The sequence below is a fragment of the Delphinus delphis genome, chromosome 1, assembly GCF_949987515.2.
Source record: "Delphinus delphis chromosome 1, mDelDel1.2, whole genome shotgun sequence".
Taxonomy (NCBI): domain Eukaryota; kingdom Metazoa; phylum Chordata; class Mammalia; order Artiodactyla; family Delphinidae; genus Delphinus; species Delphinus delphis.
Window position 1 is genome coordinate 35,511,553 of NC_082683.1, and position 18,755 is coordinate 35,530,307.

The 18,755-nt window shown below is 43.0% G+C and overlaps 1 protein-coding gene across 5 annotated transcripts in view; it reads left to right on the forward strand.

The window, feature by feature from the left end:
• The window catches only part of ST3GAL3 (ST3 beta-galactoside alpha-2,3-sialyltransferase 3), a 241,706-nt gene that overhangs the window by 104,867 nt on the left and 118,084 nt on the right, over positions 1–18,755 (forward strand). For 3 of the 5 annotated variants that reach the window (XM_060021063.1, XM_060021089.1, XM_060021070.1), the window contains exon 3: positions 12,332–12,379. The exons of the other annotated variants lie outside the window; for them this stretch is intronic. In XM_060021063.1, the coding sequence (XP_059877046.1) occupies positions 12,332–12,379 (48 nt within the window). The remainder of the gene's footprint in view (positions 1–12,331; positions 12,380–18,755) is intronic. 5 annotated transcript variants of the gene reach the window in all.

The window sequence follows — 18,755 nt, forward strand, 5'->3', positions numbered from 1 at the left end:
AAATGTTAATTTTTAAACATTTATTTTATCGAAGTATAGCTGATTCATTCTTGATATTTCTGTTTTGAGTATTACCTATTGACTTTCTCTAATGGAAGCTGAAGATTTGGTATTTAGTACTCTATCACACTCACTGCTCCTCCACCACAGATACTAAGTCCATCCTCCCATTCTCCTAATATAGTTAGAACAACATTCAGTCTGCATATTATGGCCACGAAAATACTATTCATAGATACCATGATTACTGTTTTTTCACTGCACATTTTATTTTTCCTGAAGTCAATAACAGTCTTGCTTTTTATTTTGCTTAGTTTTCTATGTATTGACCACTAATTTAACTCTATACTCTTCCCCAGTTGTATAAATCTGCTCTCCATATGTTCAAACACATTAGTCTATCAGTTTCATTTGCTTGAAAAAATCTCTCTAGGAACCTTCTGACATGCACTGCTCTGGACTGTTTCCTCTCTATCCCTGCTGCCCAACTATGGTCTTAGAGTCTCCCATCACCATCCTTCTCTTTTGGTATATCTCATTTCCTGGATCCCATGTTTTTTTCATTTTCTTCTTCATTTACTGGAACACATCCTCTAATAATATCCTAGGAAGGATACATGAGAAGTGAATTTCTGAGACATTACCTGTATGAAAGTGTCTTTATTCTAATCTCATATTTAATTGATAGTCTGGCTGGGTATAGAATTCTTGGTTGTAAATTATTTTCCCTCAGAATTTTGAAGATACTGCTCCACTGTATTTTAGGCTTTCAGCGTTCCTATTGAGAGTTCTGAAGCCACTCTGATTTTTTTTAATTATTTGTATAAAAACCTCTTTGTTGTTTTTCTCTCTGGAAATTTGAGTGTTCTGAAATTTCATGATGATGCATTTGTTGGAGGACTACTTTCATCTTGTGCGGTACACTCAGAGGGCCCTTTCAGGCCCCAAAACTCAAGTTCTTTAGTTATGGGGAATATTTCTTTGAATATTTTCTCCCTTCTATTAAAAATTTTTTTTTCCTTTTGCTAGAACTTTAATAATTCAGTTGTGATGTTTCCTAGACTGGTCCTCTAATTTAAAAAAAAAAAAAACACTTTTGTCTCCCATTTTCTATCTTTGTCTTTTGTACTACATTTTGAAAGACTTCCTCAACTTACTTTTTAATCCTTTTTAATTCTGCTATTATGTTTTTAATTTTCAAAAGTTATTTTTTGTTTTTATTCACTGAGTGTACCTTTTTTAAAAAAATGAATTCTACTTTGTGAATAAAATATTTTCTTTCTGAAGATTTTAATGATTTTTTAAAGAGTTTTCACCTTTATTTGTGTTTTCTCTTTTTCCACATTACATATATTTTATTATTATTTTTTAAATATTTATTTATTTATCTGTCTGCACCAGGTCTTAGTTGTGGCATGTGGGATTCTTTTTTTTTTTTTCAGTTGCGGCATGCAGGATTTAGTTCCCTGACCAGGGATCGAACCCGGGCCCCCTGCATTGGGAGTGTGGAGTCTTACCCCCTGGACCACCAGGGAAGTCCCTCCACATGGCATTTATTTTTCATTTGCTTTGGTCTCTGTCTTTATATTAGATACTTTCCTCTAATGCCTTGTGGTCTTGGCTGTCAGCCTATACTTAAGAGTGTAGTGTCTTGTTTTTAGTATCGTCTTCTCTCCTACTTCTAGTGGTACCTGGTGCTGCCAGCAATTGAGCCTTTGGGGAGTTCTGTGGTGTATTTCAGGACATATTTCAGCCTTCCCCACTACTAGTATAGGATTCACCTTTCCTGGTTTTGCTGAGTAAGTTCTACTTGTTTATCTGCTTTCCAAAACTTCTGTTGCTGGTGTCTCCTGTTCTCTTTGTTCCTGTGTACTTCTAATTTACAACAAACAAACGACCTTTTCTGTCATTTTGAGGGGTTTGGAAGGGAGTGAGGTGTATGTGTAATCTAAATCAGTGTTCAGCAAATGGTTCCTGCACCAAACCCAGCCCTTTCCTATTTCTAAGGCACCATGACTGACACTTTCCCAGGCCCCTAAAGTTCCAAACTTCATCCTAGCATCTCACTCTCAGTCTCAACACATGCCTAGTACCATTTTCATTCCAGCTTCTGTTGCACCAACAGGTGTTTGTAAGCAGTGCCATCCTTTCCCCCTTCCCTCCACCCTCCTAGAGGGCAGTAGGTAGTGGAAATCTAGCTACTCCCAGATTTCCTGGTCTCCCTGTGGTGCTGATGCCCCAGGGGGTGTCCTGCTCCTGCTCCTCAGCTAAGTGCCTTTTGTCTCCTGATGACATAGCAATTTCTTCCTCAATTTCATGGTGACTCACTTCTTAAAAATAGTCTTTGATGTGTCAAAGCCTTTTTTGAAAGTCTAAACAGGTTGTATTGACTAGTTCCCTTTTAGTCACATGCATTTTTACCTCCTGAAAGAAACTCTAATATATTAGTTAGGTATGATTTTACCTTCCTGAAACCATGCACCCCTCACTTCCCATGCTTCAGTGCCTCTCCTTCAGTGTTCCCACCCGACCAGCACAGCCTGTCCCAAAAGGTTATCTCACAGCAGCTCAAATACTGTCTCCTCCATATCTTCCCAGCTTCTCCCAGAAAAAATTCTCCCTCTTGCCTCTTAACTCCTGGAGCGCCTTTTCTAGAGACCTGTAATATAGTTCTTTGTATCTTTGTATCATCCTCCTGATAGTTCATAAACTCCTTCATGTCAGGTACCATGTCTAATCTTTTGATTAGTCTCTTGAGCTTAGAAGAACTCTGTATATGTTTGGTAAGTTAAATTAATGACATAAATCTAAGGAGAGACTTCTTGAAATAAGTCTACTAAGTCAACAGCCTCCACTTAACCCATTCACAACTGAGTCCCTGCAGTCTGATCACTGTACGGAAATCGTTCCCACTAAAGTTACAAATGCCCTCCCAGTGAGCGATTCTGCAGCATCTTTTCATCCATCAGCTTCTTCCACCTCTTTACCACATTTGGATACTCGTTTTTATAAACAATTCTTACCTCCTCTGGCTTCCTCTGTCCTGCTACTCCTATCTCTGATTATTTCACTGATTTCTCTTCCATGTACCACATTCTTCTAAATCAATGGTTGTGTTTTGTTTTCTGTCCTCAGGCTTTTTTTCTCTATGTAGCTTCAGGAATCTCATTTACTCATGTTTTGTTTGTTTGGGATTAGGGTTGAGAGGGAAGAAATTGAGGGGCTCAGACCAGGGGTTAGATTCCCCCAGGATCTAAGCAGTGGAGAAAGTAGAACAAGACACAGGTAACCATATGGCTATTGAAGTATCAGTTTTGCTGATGGACCAGTAAATCCCCAAAGTTGAGAGCTCTTTCATAAAGCTAGATTGGAGAACACAGCTTAGACCCAAGGTCCAAGTAGGGCCTTCTACTTCTCCTGAGATTTAGACCCTTGGGGTGAGTCGTGCTTGGAACAGGTCATTGGGAATGCAGAAAGTGCTCCTGGGTATTAAAGCATGAGGACTGGAAGGTAGAGGAGGTGAATTTGCTCAGACTATAGACAGCTCCAAGATAGCAGGAGACTTAAAAATGAAAATCTCAATTATAGGCCAAGCCTCAAGGGAACTGAGGAAGAGCTAAACCCCAAGGTCTCATGGAAAGATGATCCGTGGGATAGCTGACTGCCACAGAGACTGGCACTGGAAGAATATTCTGGATCCAAGGCAGCTCTTTGAGGTGTCATGTTGCCCTCAGCAGCAGCGTTGTGGCTCTTCACTGTGATGCTCTGCCACTAACATGGGCCCCAAGGCCCAGCATCAAGTCCAACCCATAGCCTCCCAGCCTCTGCTCTTCTTTGCTTTTCTGCTTGTATCTCCTACCAGCAGCCCCAACTCTCTGTGCATCCCAAGTCAAGTCTCCAAAAGAGACTCCAAAGGCAGAACCTATCTGCCTATGGATTGCCTTCTCTTGGCTCAGGTGCTCACCTGTGGTCCAGTTGTCTGACCAGAGGAGAAGCAGGGTTATGTGGTTTAGATGGAGGCTACACCCACTTAAGCAAAGGTCAGCATCCATTTGCCCAAGGCCAGAATGTAGATATAATCCTTCTTCTTCTTAATCTCTTACTCATGTCCCACAAGTCACTAGTCCTGTAAATTTTCCCTTTTAAACATTATTAGTATCCTTTTTTTTTTTTTTTTTTCCTGTTGTCACTGCCTTGTTCAGGCTGCCATCACTTCTCATCTGGAATGTTGCAATCTCTTCTACCAGTCTCCTGGCCTTCAGTCTGTCTCCTCTAATCTACCTTTTACTCTGTTGCCAGAACAGTCAATTTGGTTCCCGCATAGCAGTGAAAGTTTATGTTTAAGAGTATAAATCAGATCGTGTTACTCCCGGGTTTTAAGCAGGGGCTTCTCTCTGCTATTGAAAAATACAGTGCAGACGTCTCTCGATGGCCTCCTACATAAGGCCTCCTACAGATCTGTCTCCTGTCTTCCTCTCTGACCTCATTTCCCACCCCTCTTGTGTTTTTCGTGCTCTGTGTTCCAGCAACACTGGCCTTCTCGCTGTTCCTTAATGTACCAAGATTACTGTACTTGCTTTCCTTCAGCCTGGAACTCTTTTTCCCTTGGTCTTTTCTTGGCGGGCTCCTGTCTCCCAGTCTCAGCCATATGTCACCTCCTCAGAGAAGCCTTCCCAAAACACCCAATCTAGCATTGCCTGTACTTCCCCTCATGGTCACTATTACATCATTGGATATTCTTCATAACCACTTATCACTGTCAGAAGTTTTGTTCTTTTGTTTACTTGCTTTTTTTCAGTCTTCTTGACTAAACTATAAATTCCTTGAGAATAGGAGCATTCTCGTTCTTCTTTACTATTGTATCCGTAAGTCTGGTGTATAGTACTTGCTTAATAAATATGTTGAATTAATGAACAATGAAGTATCTCCCTCATTACCCTTATTTCCATACATATATTATACTTAGCTTTCCCCCTCAGCTTTATTGAGATGTAATTGACAGATAATAATGTGTAAGTTTAAGGTGTATAGTGTGATCCTTTGACAAACGTATGCATTGTGAAATGATTACCACAATAAGGTTAGTTAGCACATCTATCACCTCACAGTTACCTTTTTGCATGTATGCGTGTGGTAAGAACATTTAAGATCTACTCTTAGAAAATTTCAAGTGTACAATACGGTATTGTTAACTGTAGAATGCTTAGTTTTATATGTGTTTTTAATTTACCTGTTAGGTTGCAAGCTACTTCAGGGAATAATTTTTTTTCATTCATTCTTACGTCTCTAGGGCTTACACATGGTGGCTAGCAGAATATGTGTGTTGAATGTGTACCATGAGAGGTAGTAGCCAAAATGTAACTTGTTCACTGCATAATTTGACTTTTGGAAGCCTCTCCAATGACTGGAAAGACTAAGCCTCATTCTTCATCCTCTCTTTATATTCTTTTTATCTGCTTCAGAAACCAGACACAGGAAACATCTGACCATAATAAAAGGTTTCCAGTAAATTCTAGGTTTCCTCACTGAACAGAGTCACGTGCAGCAATGCTCTGTGGTGCTTTGGTCTATAATTCTGTTTGGTCACTTGTATAGAACCCCACATGGCCGCCTCTGGCCTGGGAACCAGGAACAGCTGGAACCCAGGATGTTTGAAATAAAAATGACATATCTCTTAGCCTGAGAGGGAGAAGTCTGGATATTCTTGGTCCGTTTCTTGCAAAACAAACTTCTCAATTTGTTGAACACTGAATTTTCCCTTTAGCTGTCAAAGTGGTTTATAACTCAAATGATCTTACATCCTTTAGAATAAACACAAAAAATGAAGGGCCGAACTGATTCTCAGATCTCTGCCTTAAATGCTCAAAGCAAAAAAAAAAAAAAAAAAAAAAAAAAGTGCTCAAAGCAACATCCGTCCAAACTTACACAAAGCACGATATATGTCCCTAACTTCCTCCTGGAGTTTCTACCCTCTCACTTGCATCTTCTGCAGTTTAAAGGCACATGCTCTTGGGAGCATTCCACTACCACTGGAAATAATATTTACAAAAACTCCAACTTTTCCTTTCCAGTAAGACTGTCATCTGTTTGGTGCTTGCCCCTTGCTCACCATTATCACACTTTATTTTAAGTGCCTATTAACCTCTCTGCTTCCTTGGCTGGAAGGCAAAGACCAGCTCCTATTCAGCTCCATATCTCTAGTATCTGGCACCAGGCCTGGCACATAATAGGCACTTGATAATACTTGTGAGAAGGAAGGAAGAAGAAACGAATTTTTTAAAAGCCGGTCTATTTAGGAATTGAGGTTGCTGAGGTATATTTAAGTGTCATGAAGTATAACGATGACCTCAGTATAACTAAAGGGAAAAGCTGAATAGCTTTTCAGCATGTACAGTGAATAATGAAGGGAGATCAAGAACCTTCCATCCTTTTGCATTGGTACCAGTGTGTTAGAGGTTAAAATCTTAGAGCTGGATTAGAGAGTTCTTTTTTGACTTTTTTTTTTTTTTTTCTGAAAATACAAGTTACATGTTCACTCTGGAAATTTTTCAAAAATACAGAGAATAAATATCATCTATAATTCTTTCACCCAGAGACAACTGTTGTTCACATTTAGTTAACTTGTAGCCTTTTTTCTTTACATTTAGATTGAAAACTCTAAAGGAGATTATTTCAGGACTACCTGTGAGTACAAAGAAAGTAAATTGAAATTGGAAAAACACTTGTCAACTGTAATAAAAATTTGAGATGCTGTTTTCATTGTTGCTCATCTGGGCAGTCAACCCCTCAGAAAGGCTTTCCTAATCTTCATCCAGGTGACTGTGATCTCTCACCTAGAAAGCGCCTAGGGCCCTTTCCTTATTCCCCCTGCACTGCTTTGTGGGAATGCTTTTATCTTTCGAGGATGAGGCCAGGCTCGAACATCTGAAGCTTCATGGTATAAGGACATTTCAAGGTTGACTTGAATGAGAATCTGTTATGCAGGATGGATCTCTCCCCTCACCAATTTGTGAAATATCACTCAGATAACATCACCTTTGAAAGAAAGCAAAGACATTTACTAGTTTATTCCTTTGTTTAGCGAACATATTGACCACCTTCTGTGTGTCAGTCACTGTCCTAGGCATCAAAGCCTCAAAATGAACAGACAATCCTTATCCTCAGGGAACTTGCAGTTTAAAGAGAGAAAAAGACGAGTAAACAAGGATTATAATGCAGTATGATAAATGCCATAATAGCAGTGCAGTGACAGCCTAAAGATAAGGGGCAGAACTGATCAGAGAAGCCTTCAAGAAGTGGGGATGATTGCCCTGGGTCTTAATAGAAAAGTGGGAGTTTTTAATGCAAACAGGCAGAGAAAACAGTATGTTTGGTGTCTGAAGACACAAAGATACATATCTCTTTGGAGAAATAGAAGTTGTTTGGCATATCTGGAGCATGAGGCATGAAGCCAAAATGGTAAAGATCTTGAAGGTCAGAGCTTGGAGTTTATCTTACAGGCTACGGGAAGCCACTGAAGCATTTTAATCAAGAGCAAAGACGTAGTCAGGTATACTTTTTAGAAAAACCATGCGGAGTATGAAGGATGATGGAAGTGGGCTAAGCTGGAGGTAGGCGTGTGGTTAAGGGGCGTATCAGAACAGTCCTAGCAAGAAAAGGATAGGCAGATGTCCACAAGAGGCAAATCTACAGAGACAGAAAGTAAATCAGTGGTTGCCTGGGGCTGGGGGTGGGAACAGGGCATGACTGGGCACCTGGGATCTTCCGGGTGATAGAAATGTTCTAAAGCTGCATATGTTGATGGTTAAACAACTCTGTACATTTTCTAAAAATCATTGAATTGTACACTTAAAATGAGTGAATTTTATAGTATGTAAATTATACCTCAATAAAGCTCTTTTAAAAAGAGAGAAAAACAGGGGCTTCTCTTCTGAAAGGGCACAGTAACATTGAGAGGAAACAGATGTGGGAAACATTGATAAAGAAGTAGAATTTGCAAGAGATGTTGATTGTATCTCATACAAGTTAGGATGGTTGTAGGGCGCGGTCAGCTAACTGCTACGCGGCAGGAAGCTGAAATAAGTTGAGTCATCCTTCCTGTGGCCACTGCGCTTGCGCTAAGTATACTAATGAGGTTTTAAAGTAGCGACCTATCCGATGCTGGCTCACAAATCGCACCATCGGCGAAAGCCAATCACAGAGCGACACATGTTCTTAATCCCTATATAAGCAGACTGCTATAGGATTGCGGGGTCTTCCTTCCATCTTTCTTCAACCAAGCTGTTCTCCAATAAAGTGTGATACGAGAAGAATCTTGCGTGTGGCGGCTCGTTATTCTGCTGGTCGGAAACGGCCCGCCGCAAGTGGTGCCGAAACCCGGGAACTTCGCGCCCTGCATGGAGGACCGATTCAGAACTCGACACACGGAGTGAACCGTCGGATCAAGATCCGATCTGGGTGCCATCAAGACTGACGAGAATTGTTGAAGAAAACTTCGGAGAAGATGCTGAGCTGGATGTTCCTGATGATTCTTAATCGAAGTCTTTGTATTAGTTGGAATTCCACAAAGGATTATTCAGATTGTGCAACTGAGTGCTGCCGGGCTGGAGCCCGTTGCCTTTGGAGATTTTGCCTCTTGGCTCTCTTCTGCCTTTTCCTTCTTTGGGGAGTGGGTGGGGGTAGGAATCTTTGGAGTCTGCTGTGTATTTGGGATTATGCTGTGTCTCTGGTTGGTCTGTCGTGTGCGCATTAGGGCACATCGAGATAGGGTCCTGCTCACTCAGGCACTTCTGGCTATTAATGAAGGAGATTCTCCCGCAGCCTGGCTCTCCGCCCTGAATAATTCGAAATGATTGCCCTTGCACAGAGAGGCCTTGTTGCCATTGCACCTCTATAGGGAGTCATCCATTGTCCTGATTGCCCTTGCACAGAGAGGCCTTGTCGCCATTGCACCTCTATAGGGAGTCATCCATTGTCCTGATTGCCCTTGCACAGAGAGGCCTTGTCGCCATCGCACCTCTATAGGGAGTCAGCCATTGTCCTGATTGCCCTTGCACAGAGAGGCCTTGTTGCCATTGCACCTCTATAGGGAATCAGCCATTATTCTGAGTCAGCCTTTGCACCCTGCAGCCCTTGTTGGCATTGCACGCAGGAAGGTGTCTCAAACATGCCAACGGAAAACTGCCCTCGAACAGTGAGCACATCATGAGGTGAACACTTGTACGGGCTACATTCTGCTTGGTGTTCTAATAAATAAAAAAGGGGGAGATGTAGGGCGCGGTCAGCTAACTGCTACGCGGCAGGAAGCTGAAATAAGCTGAGTCATCCTTCCTGTGGCCACTGCGCTTGCGCTAAGTATACTAATGAGGTTTTAAAGTAGCGACCTATCCGATGCTGGCTCACAAATCGCACCATCGGCGAAAGCCAATCACAGAGCGACACATGTTCTTAATCCCTATATAAGCAGACTGCTATAGGATTGCGGGGTCTTCCTTCCATCTTTCTTCAACCAAGCTGTGCTCCAATAAAGTGTGATACGAGAAGAATCTTGCGTGTGGCGGCTCGTTATTCTGCTGGTCGGAAACGGCCCGCCGCAGATGGTCACCTATCTGATTAGACAAGTGTTCTAATTGTGCTTCTACATTTTTGTGAAAGAAAAAAAAAAGTCAGCCTTACCTTTTACTTGGTAGGTTTCAAAGCATATGGGTCTGCCCTTAACTGGCAGTACAGAATATCTGCCTCTGGATACTCACCAAAAATTGTATCCTGCAGGGCTTCCCTGGTGGCGCAGTGGTCGAGAATCCGCCTGCCAATGCAGGGGACACAGGTTCGTGCCCCGGTCTGGGAAGATCCCACATGCCGCGGAGCGGCTGGCCCGTGAGCCATGGCCACTGAGCCTGCGCGTCCGGAGCCTGTGTTCCTCAACGGGAGAGGCCACAGCGGTGAGAGACCCGCATACCGCAAAAAAAAAAAAAAAAAAAATTGTATCCTGCAGCTCTCTGCTACCCAGTTCTTAATAAACACTTGATTATGAGAAAAAGTGATTATGAAGGATTACCTGAAGGAGTTGAAGTCCATCCATTTCTTGAGGCATTGTCTTTCAGCAAACAGTTATTGCCTGCCAGGTGTTATGCTGGTAACATAGCAGTGAATAAAGCAAATATAGTGTCTGCCTTTATAGAGCTTATAGTCTAGCAGTGCAGACAGATGACTTACAGTTATGATAACTCTTGTGTCAGATTTCCATGTGCAATAAGAAAAAATGACATACACCTGAGATCTGAAGGATCATGCTGAGGTGGGATGCTGCCTGTGGTGTAGACGCTGGGCCTCATGCAGCCAGCTAGCATTCCTTTGTAGTGAGTGAGCCTTTTTTTTTTTAAAGGGAACATGGGTTTTATTTATTTTTACTTATTGATTTTTGGCTGCATCGGGTCTTAGTTGTGGCACGTGGGATCTTCGTTGCGGCACGCGGGATCTTTAGTTGTAGTGCATGGGCTCTTCGTTGCACCGCGCTGGCTTCTCTCTAGTTGTGGCATGCGAGTTTTCTCTTTCTAGCTGTGGCACATGGGCTCCAGAGCATGTGGGCTCGGTAGTTGTGGCGTGTGGGCTTAGTTGCCCCACAGCACGTGGGATCTTAATTCCCCAGCCAGGGATCAAACCCACATCCCCTGCATTGGAAGGCGGATTCTTTACCACTGGACCACCAGGGAAGTCCCATGAGTGAGCCTTTTGAATGTGATCCCTTTGGAGTCTGGGGTCTCTGGAGTTCTTTTGGGCCTTAGATTATCTTGGTGTCCCTTATAATTGCTTTTTTTTTTTTCTGTACGCGGGCCTCTCACTGCTGTGGCCTCTCCCGTTGCGGAGCGCAGGCTCAGCGGCCATGGCCCACGGGCCCAGCCGCTCCACGGCATGTGGGATCCTCCCGGACCGGGGCACGAACCCGCATCCCCTGCATCGGCAGGCGGACTCTCAACCACTGCGCCACCAGGGAAGCCCTATAATTGCTTTTATTGAGCTATGTGTTGGCCTATGCCATCACTTGTGTTGCTCCTGTTGTAAGAAACAGCCATAAAGATTCACAATTACTTATTACAGAAATGTTGTAGAAGTTACAGTCTTCAACATCGTGCAGGATCTCCCTTTATTAAGACCCATAAGAGGAATTTCTTTCTAATCACCGTATGGTATTTGCTTTTATGTATGCTTTGCTCTTGTGGTTGCTCTGAGGTGCCCTGTCCTATCCTGCATCAGGTCTCCACACACAGCATCTTCTCTGCCTGGAATGCCCATTCCTTCTTGTCGGGTTTAACCCTTACTTAGCCTTCCGTTCTTAGTTCAGGTGTCACTTCTTTAGGGAAGACTTCCCTAACCAACACCCACTCCCCTTCCAAAACTAGGTCTCTTCCTAATAGAAACTTCCTCAGCACTCTTCTCAACCACTGCGCCACCAGGGAAGCCCTCTTTTCTTTTTTTACTTAATCAGTTTTTAGTTGAATAACTTGTTGGGTAACTTTTTTTCTCTTAGACTGATGACAGATCCGTGAGCGTAGAGACCATGCTTTTTTTGTTTTCATCTGGATCGCAAAGACATAGTATAGTATCTTGCACATAGTAGATGCCCAATAAATATTTACTGAACAGTTGAATAAATGAATGAATGTATGTATTGTGAGCACTCAATCTTATTTATTTTCTCATTTTCTTCAGCTGTTTGGGAGCTCAGGCCTCTTTGATTCTACCTGTAGCGTTTGTTTAGGTCCTCATGGCATGCATTTTGTGCACTAACATTCCCCTGACTATATAATATTTTTCCTTCCTTTGACTTCTTCATTTTTAAAATTCCAGTGTGTACTGTAAATTCCTGTAAGTCACTTTATGCCTTTGGGGGGAAGAAATAATAAACATTGAGCATATGAATAGGAAAAGAAAACAAGTCAAAGGGAAATGTTAGTGCCTTCCACCAGATGCAGAAGGGAAGTTTTCTTTTGCTTTGTTTTAATTTTATTTTCACTATGAGAAGCAAAAAAGAAGTAAATGTGTCCCTTAATTCGGCAGGAAATGCCTCTGAAGAATTTGGGGCATATCTCTGCCCTGAGATGTTCCTCCCAGTGGCACGAGGCTTGGGCTGGGCTCGGCAGGGCCTCCTGGCCCAGTGGATGGGTGAGACGGACCAATGGAGGCTGTCTGTGCAGCTGAGTTCCAGTCCAGTTGACTTTTCCTTGGGAGAGGGTTTGGGCAAAGCCAGTGGGAACTTGTTTTTCTGTTTTTGTTTTGTTTTATTTTTACTGTAAGAAAGAGAAAGAAATGAACTTGTCCTCTTGTGTTGCAGATTCAGTGGTTCTTTCCTTTGACTCCGCTGGACAAACACTAGGCTCAGGTACCACTCCCTTCCCTTCTATCATCCTTTCAGCATTCAGCGCTGGCCACCTTTGAAGTGGAGCCTAATGAGGTGGGGGAGGGGGCGTCTGGGGAGGGCAGTGGAATATCTCAGTATTGTGGGAAAATCTCAAGAAGCATTTCTAGGGACCCACAGTCTAGGAGGCAGCAGTGGGCTACAACATGCAGAAGACTTCTCCAGTTGCTTTAGAACTGTGCACCAAGGAGTTTGCAGCTCCTTCCTTATTCAGGGTGGTCCAGCGTCACAGAAAAGGTGTCTGTTTGCTGTGCACATATCCTGTCTCAGAGAGTGGGGCAGAGGGCGTTGAGAGACCCCAAGCTCTGGGCACGCTGGAGTAGCTAACCATCAGGGCTCTCCAGCAGCATGCCAGGCTGGTGAGAGTATCACAGCCTCCTAGGGACGTACACCCTGTTGCGTGTTCACATGCACACCCCGTATACTCAAATACACACCTCCTCCAGGACGGGCACTGTACTGTGCACATGTGCCGACGTACTCCTGCTCTCCCCTGTGTCAACAGTGCAGGACACACAAATCGGCACACCCGCTGCTTTGACACAAATCACCCAGGCTCAGTGGAGCTCAGCTTTCCCCTGTCGGAGGCAGTCTGCCTGCCCCACACCACTGTGCTGTTGGCAGCGAACAGAAAGAGCAGATACTTAGGTTCTTCAGCTTGCTGCCATTGTGTCCCTGTGGGAGCCCCAGAATGACTTCACCTCGTGAGGAGAGCATCTCTATGTACCAGGTCTTAAGTTTTAGCTGAAGACGGTGGTCCTCGTACCTTAGGTGCCGCCTGTGAGTAACAGGGAGACTTTGCTGGCCTCTTGAGGGCAATTAACCCATTTTGCTGTCCTTAACTGCAACAGATTGATGTTTCACAAAGCAGCAATGAGGTTCCAGGCCACTGTAGCAATGTGGACAAGGGGAAGGATGATCAGAGAATATGATCGCAGCTGCCACTGTTTGCTGAGGGCCTACTGTGTGCCAGCACTATGCTAAGTGCTTTACACACATCTTGCAAGGTGGATAGTACATCTTTACTTATAAAGAAACTTAATTCTCAAAGACTTGAAGTACCCTGTCCAGGGCCACTCATATCTGTCCACCCCTGGAGCCTGCACTGTCTGCCTTGTCATCTTGCTGTCTCATACTTTGATGCCTGAGGTGTCCACATTGAAATGCTGAGATGGGAGAGGTTGCTTTAAGACAGAATGGGCCTTTAGAAAGAGTTTTTAAGTAGATGCAAAGTTGCATCCATTCACATAGGAAAAAACTGATCAACTTTATTACATTAAAGTAGAACTTCTGCTAATGAAAAGGTACCATTAAGAGAGTGAAAAGGCGGAGTGAAAAAAGACATCTATAACACAAGTAGCCAACAAAGGGCTTGCTTCCAGAATAAAGGACTAGAAAAATCAATGTGAGTAAAGAAATAACCCAGTATAGAAAAAGGCAAAAGGCCCCAACAGGGACTTCACAAAAGAGGAATCCAAATGGCCAATAACCCTCTGAAAAGGTGTTCGATTGTATTACTACCTAGGGAAATGCAAATTAGCATTTCAGTGAGATACCACTGCGCATCTACCAAAATAGGAAAGCCTGAGAAGCTTGAAACTCCAGGGTTGGTGAGGAAGTGATATGGTGGAAACTTTGAGTCTCTACTGGTCAGTGGGTAAGTTGATTACAACCACTTTGGAAAAAAACTATGGTAGTGTCTAGCTAAATTTGAATATATACATACCCATGACCTGGCATTTCCTCCCCTAGGTATATTCCCTGCATAAATAGATACTTATATATATACCAGGATATATGTATAAGATACATGTGTAAGAATCTATCACTGTCATTGAATGCAGCTAAAGGCCTGGACAGAATGCATTTAGCAGCTATTTGAAGACTCTGAAATATAAATAGTAGTAGACAGATTGGGGGAAAAACTAGAATTAGAAGTGCTGCCACCCTGACAGTGAATTTCTCATTTTTCCTCTGGTATCCCATGTCCTGGACTCGAGACAGCCCAAAATCCGGGCACAAACAGAGTGGACATAAGGGCACAAATGGAGAGAATTCCAGAAGACCTCTAGTTATGGCTAGAGTCTGGTTGGGAAAGGGGCTCTAAGGCTCAGAGAGGGATGGGAAATCCCGAGGGTTGTTTTTCTCTGTTTTCTCATGCCCTAGTCCCCAGGCAGTCCCCTCGGTGGTGGTGGTGGCAGTGCCCAGTAGCAGCCGTGGGGCCTTCAAGCACCTAAAACTGAGGAAGGGAAACCTTCTTTGATCAAATCTTCCTCTCTGTAATCCCAAGGGGGTGGGGTGAAATCCAGTTGCTTTTTTCTCTCTCTGCCTTCCTGCTGCTTGGTCCCAGATTTGGGTACAGTTCAGGAAATGTGTGGCAGAAAGTGTAACTAAAACCCCAGATTTCTGGCCAGAGAACCAGAAAGGGGAGGACCAATGAACTGGAAAGTACAAGGACAGCAGAAAGGAAGGAGCTCAGGAAAATGACTCCATAAAGTTGTGTATGAACTTCTGGGCTAGCCCTGAGCTGTGCATGTGTGCATCTGATTCTAACCAACACACCAAAGGCTTTGAGAACAACTAAGGGATAGACCACCACCTGAGTCCCAGACTGGACACTTGGTGGTACACACCTGAACAGGCTTTGAAAATGGAACTGGCATTGAAACCACAACTCAAAAGAAGGCTGGTCAGAACTTGCCAACTAAATCCAACCTGCCTGATTGTCTGGTAAAACAAAAATATCAACATTCTCCACTGAATTTAAATAAGACCTAAAGTTTCATGACATAATATTCAAAATATAGAGGATACAATCTAAAATTAATTATCACATGAAGAACTTGGAAAATCACAACTTGCCTGGGAGAGGCGATCAGAGGATGCCGATGTCAGGGCTTCCTTGGTGGTGCAGTGGTTCAGAATCCGCCTGCTAGTGCAGGGGACATGGGTTCGAGCCCTGGTCCGGGAAGATCCCACATGCCATAGAACAACTAAGCCCGTGCACCACAACTACTGAGCCTGCACTCTAGAGCCCGCAAGCCACAACTACTGAGCTCACGTGCCACAGCTCCTGAAGCCCACGCACCTAGAGCCTGTGCTTTGCAACGAGAGAAGCCACCACAATGAGAAGCCCGCACACCGCAACGAAGAGTAACTCCTGCTCACCATAACTAGAGAAAGCCCGTGTGCGGCAATGAGGACCCAACACAGCCAACAATAAATAAATTAAATAAATAAATAGATGCCGATGCTGAGATGACACAGTTGTTGTAATAATCTGACAGACTTTAAAGTAGCTTTTATAAAAAAGCTCCTGGCCCCCTTTCCCCACCTCTTCCATCTGGCTGTTGCTGAGTTGAATCCTTTCATAACAAACTGGTAATCTAGTAAGTAAGCTGTTAAAAAAAAATGCCCCCAGAAGTAAGGGTAAACATTGTTGACATGAATGGAAAGATAGAATGTGTTAGCCAAAAAAATAACCCTGTGAACCATATATGTGTATATAAACCAAATGGAGATACAAGAAAAAAGATACGATAATGGAAAATTAAAAAACTCTGCTGCATGGGCTCAATCACAAAATGGAGATGACAGAGGAAAGAATCAGTAAACTCGAAAATAAAGCAATAGAAACTATCCAATTTGAACAACGAAGAGAAAAGATTAAAGAAGCTGAACGAAGTCTCAGTGACTTATGGGACAATACTGGAAGTTTTACCATCTGTGTCATTGGAGTCCCAGAAGGAGAGAAGGAGTGCGGTACAGAAGAAATGTTTGAAAAAATAATGGCTTAAGCTTCCCAAACTTGGTGCCCACGTAGGCTTTATTCTGGGAATGGAGGGCTGGTTCAACATTCAAAAATCAATCAGTGTAATCTACCCTATTAACTGTCTAAAGAAGAAAAACTACATGGTCATGGCAATGGATAAAGCATTTGATACAATTCAACATCTACTCATGATAAAAGTTTTCAGCAAACTTAGAAGGGGACTTTTTCAATGTGATATAGGGCATCTACAAAAAACCTACAGCAAACATCATACTTAATGGTAAAAGACTGCTCTCCCCCTAAGATCAAGAAACCACTCCTGAAAGTCCTAGCCAGTGCAGTAAGAAGAAAAGGAAATAAAAAGGATACAGATGGGAAAGGAAGAAATAGAACTAACCGTCTTCATAGGTGACATGATTGCCTACATAGAAAAATCCCAAGGAATCTAAATATTTTTAGATTGGTCTGGACATACTTGATATCATGAATAGAACTGAATTTACTGTATGCCCAGCTCTAGACATCTTCTTTTCTTCCCAGGATAGAAGGGGAATGGTGCATGACCTCTTTGCTTTGGGATGGGGCTTCCACCTACCAATGGAGGTTCGACACTCCGTTGGCCCCCGGTACCGTCACAGCTGTGCTGTGCTTGGGTGGAGGGCGCATAGTCACAGGGCACCTCATCTTATCAGGACCTCCTCGCTAGCCCTCTCTCCTCCCCCCACACCAATGTACACCCATTTGAGACTGGATTTCAGTTTGTGAACTTCTAAGTTATTTTACTGGGTCAGTTAATTTAGTCCAGGTCAGTGAATTTTTCTGTGTTTATTTTATAAAACTGCTTTTCCTATTTTAGTTTGTCTTTGATTAACTGATCCTATGTGATAATTTATTTTCCTGACTCAAGAATACGTGGGAGCTGTTTGCACTTTGGCCAGCCCCTCTTGGGTCTCTGTGGACTCCCATGGTTCATGTGTGGGCATGGCTAGGCCTTTTGACACCACCCTGGGGCAGGGGGTGGGAGGTAAGGGTAGATCATTGCTCTCATGGCAGCTCTCCTAATATGAGGGGGTCTGCTTTCCTTGTTTTCCTCTGAGAGTCAGTGTAGAGTAATGTAAAGAAAAGAAGCTGCAGAGCCAGACCTGGGTTGGTTCAACCGCACCCAGCTGGTCCATGTGCTGGCTGGGGATCTTGAACACATTATTTCCCCTCTCTAAGACTCTGTTTCCTCCTCTGTAAAATGGAGAAAATACCCACCTCATAAGGGTTGTAAGGGTTAAACTGAGAGTGTAGGTGAAAGTACTGAGAGCAGCATGAATTCCCAGTAGTTGCTCAATAACTAGTAGTTCCCTCAGTTCTTCCCTTTGTCCGGCATGTCCGTTTGCAACTGTTGCCAACTTCCTCCAACCCAAGCCAGGATATATATTACTTATGTTTAATATAGCCCATGACTTTTATTCGAGGCTGTACAGTCCCTTTTCTTTAGAAGAGAGGGATCTATTCTGGTTAGGATAGGTCCTCATTCCATTTATCCCTATGCCCTATGCACTTAGCAATTCATCATATCTCAGAGGTTGGAGCCAAAGACCCCTTTAAAGAAGCAGAGCTTCTTCTCTTATATGCTTGGAGTTTTCTTGCCTAATGGCGTATCCTGCTTTTCTGGCTTTTGTGCGTTCTAATATGAAGCGCTGCAGTTTCCTGATAGAATAAAGTCCATGTTTTTTCCCATATACTAAACTTTATCTACTTCAATCATGTTTCTCAAACTGGCCTTCCTGGGAAATATTCATTGTTGTCATCGGCAGCAGTTATTTCATAGGCATCTGCTTTGTGCAAAGCACAGCGACAGCCCATGGGAATTTGTGGTGGCTCTCTACAGTGATCAAAGGAGGTGGGTCACTGGGGACTGAAAGGGCCAGTCGCACAGTTGGTTCATGATGTGCACCTATATTCCCTGAAAGTCCATTTCAGGGCTCAGTGGCCTAAGAGTGGAGCTGGAGTAGGACACTTTCTCTCGGGGAGCTCCCCCTTCATCCTAGAATAGGATATCACTGTGGAGTCAGAACCCCCAGCTGTTTAAACATGAGAGCATAAGTAGAAAGTGATAACACTTGTACCCCCTGCTAAGATAAAAGGAGGGGACTCAGGGTTATTTAATCAGGGCATTGTGAAAACATTTAAAATTTTCTTTACATTATAGAATCATGATGAGCAAAATGAAATACAAAGTGTTGTGGAATGTATTAAATGTTGAATTGCTATAATATAAAAATAAATATTTTTAAGTTTTTAAGTTAAAAACTTGAGCTTGTTTCAATGTGTGTTAGTTTTATCTCAGGGTTTATGCCTCTCAGGTGGTCAGTTTTCATAAAGGTTCCAAATATGCTTAAAAAGAATGTGCATTCTCCACTTGTCAGGTGTAAGGTACTCTATGTATCAGCTAGTTCAAAATTTATTCACTGTTCTGTTCAAATCTTCTGATTTCTCAACTGATTCTGTGAGCCTGATTCTTCAGGGGTCTGTAAGGTTCCCGTTATAATGACAGGAGACCCATTGTATATTTCTCCT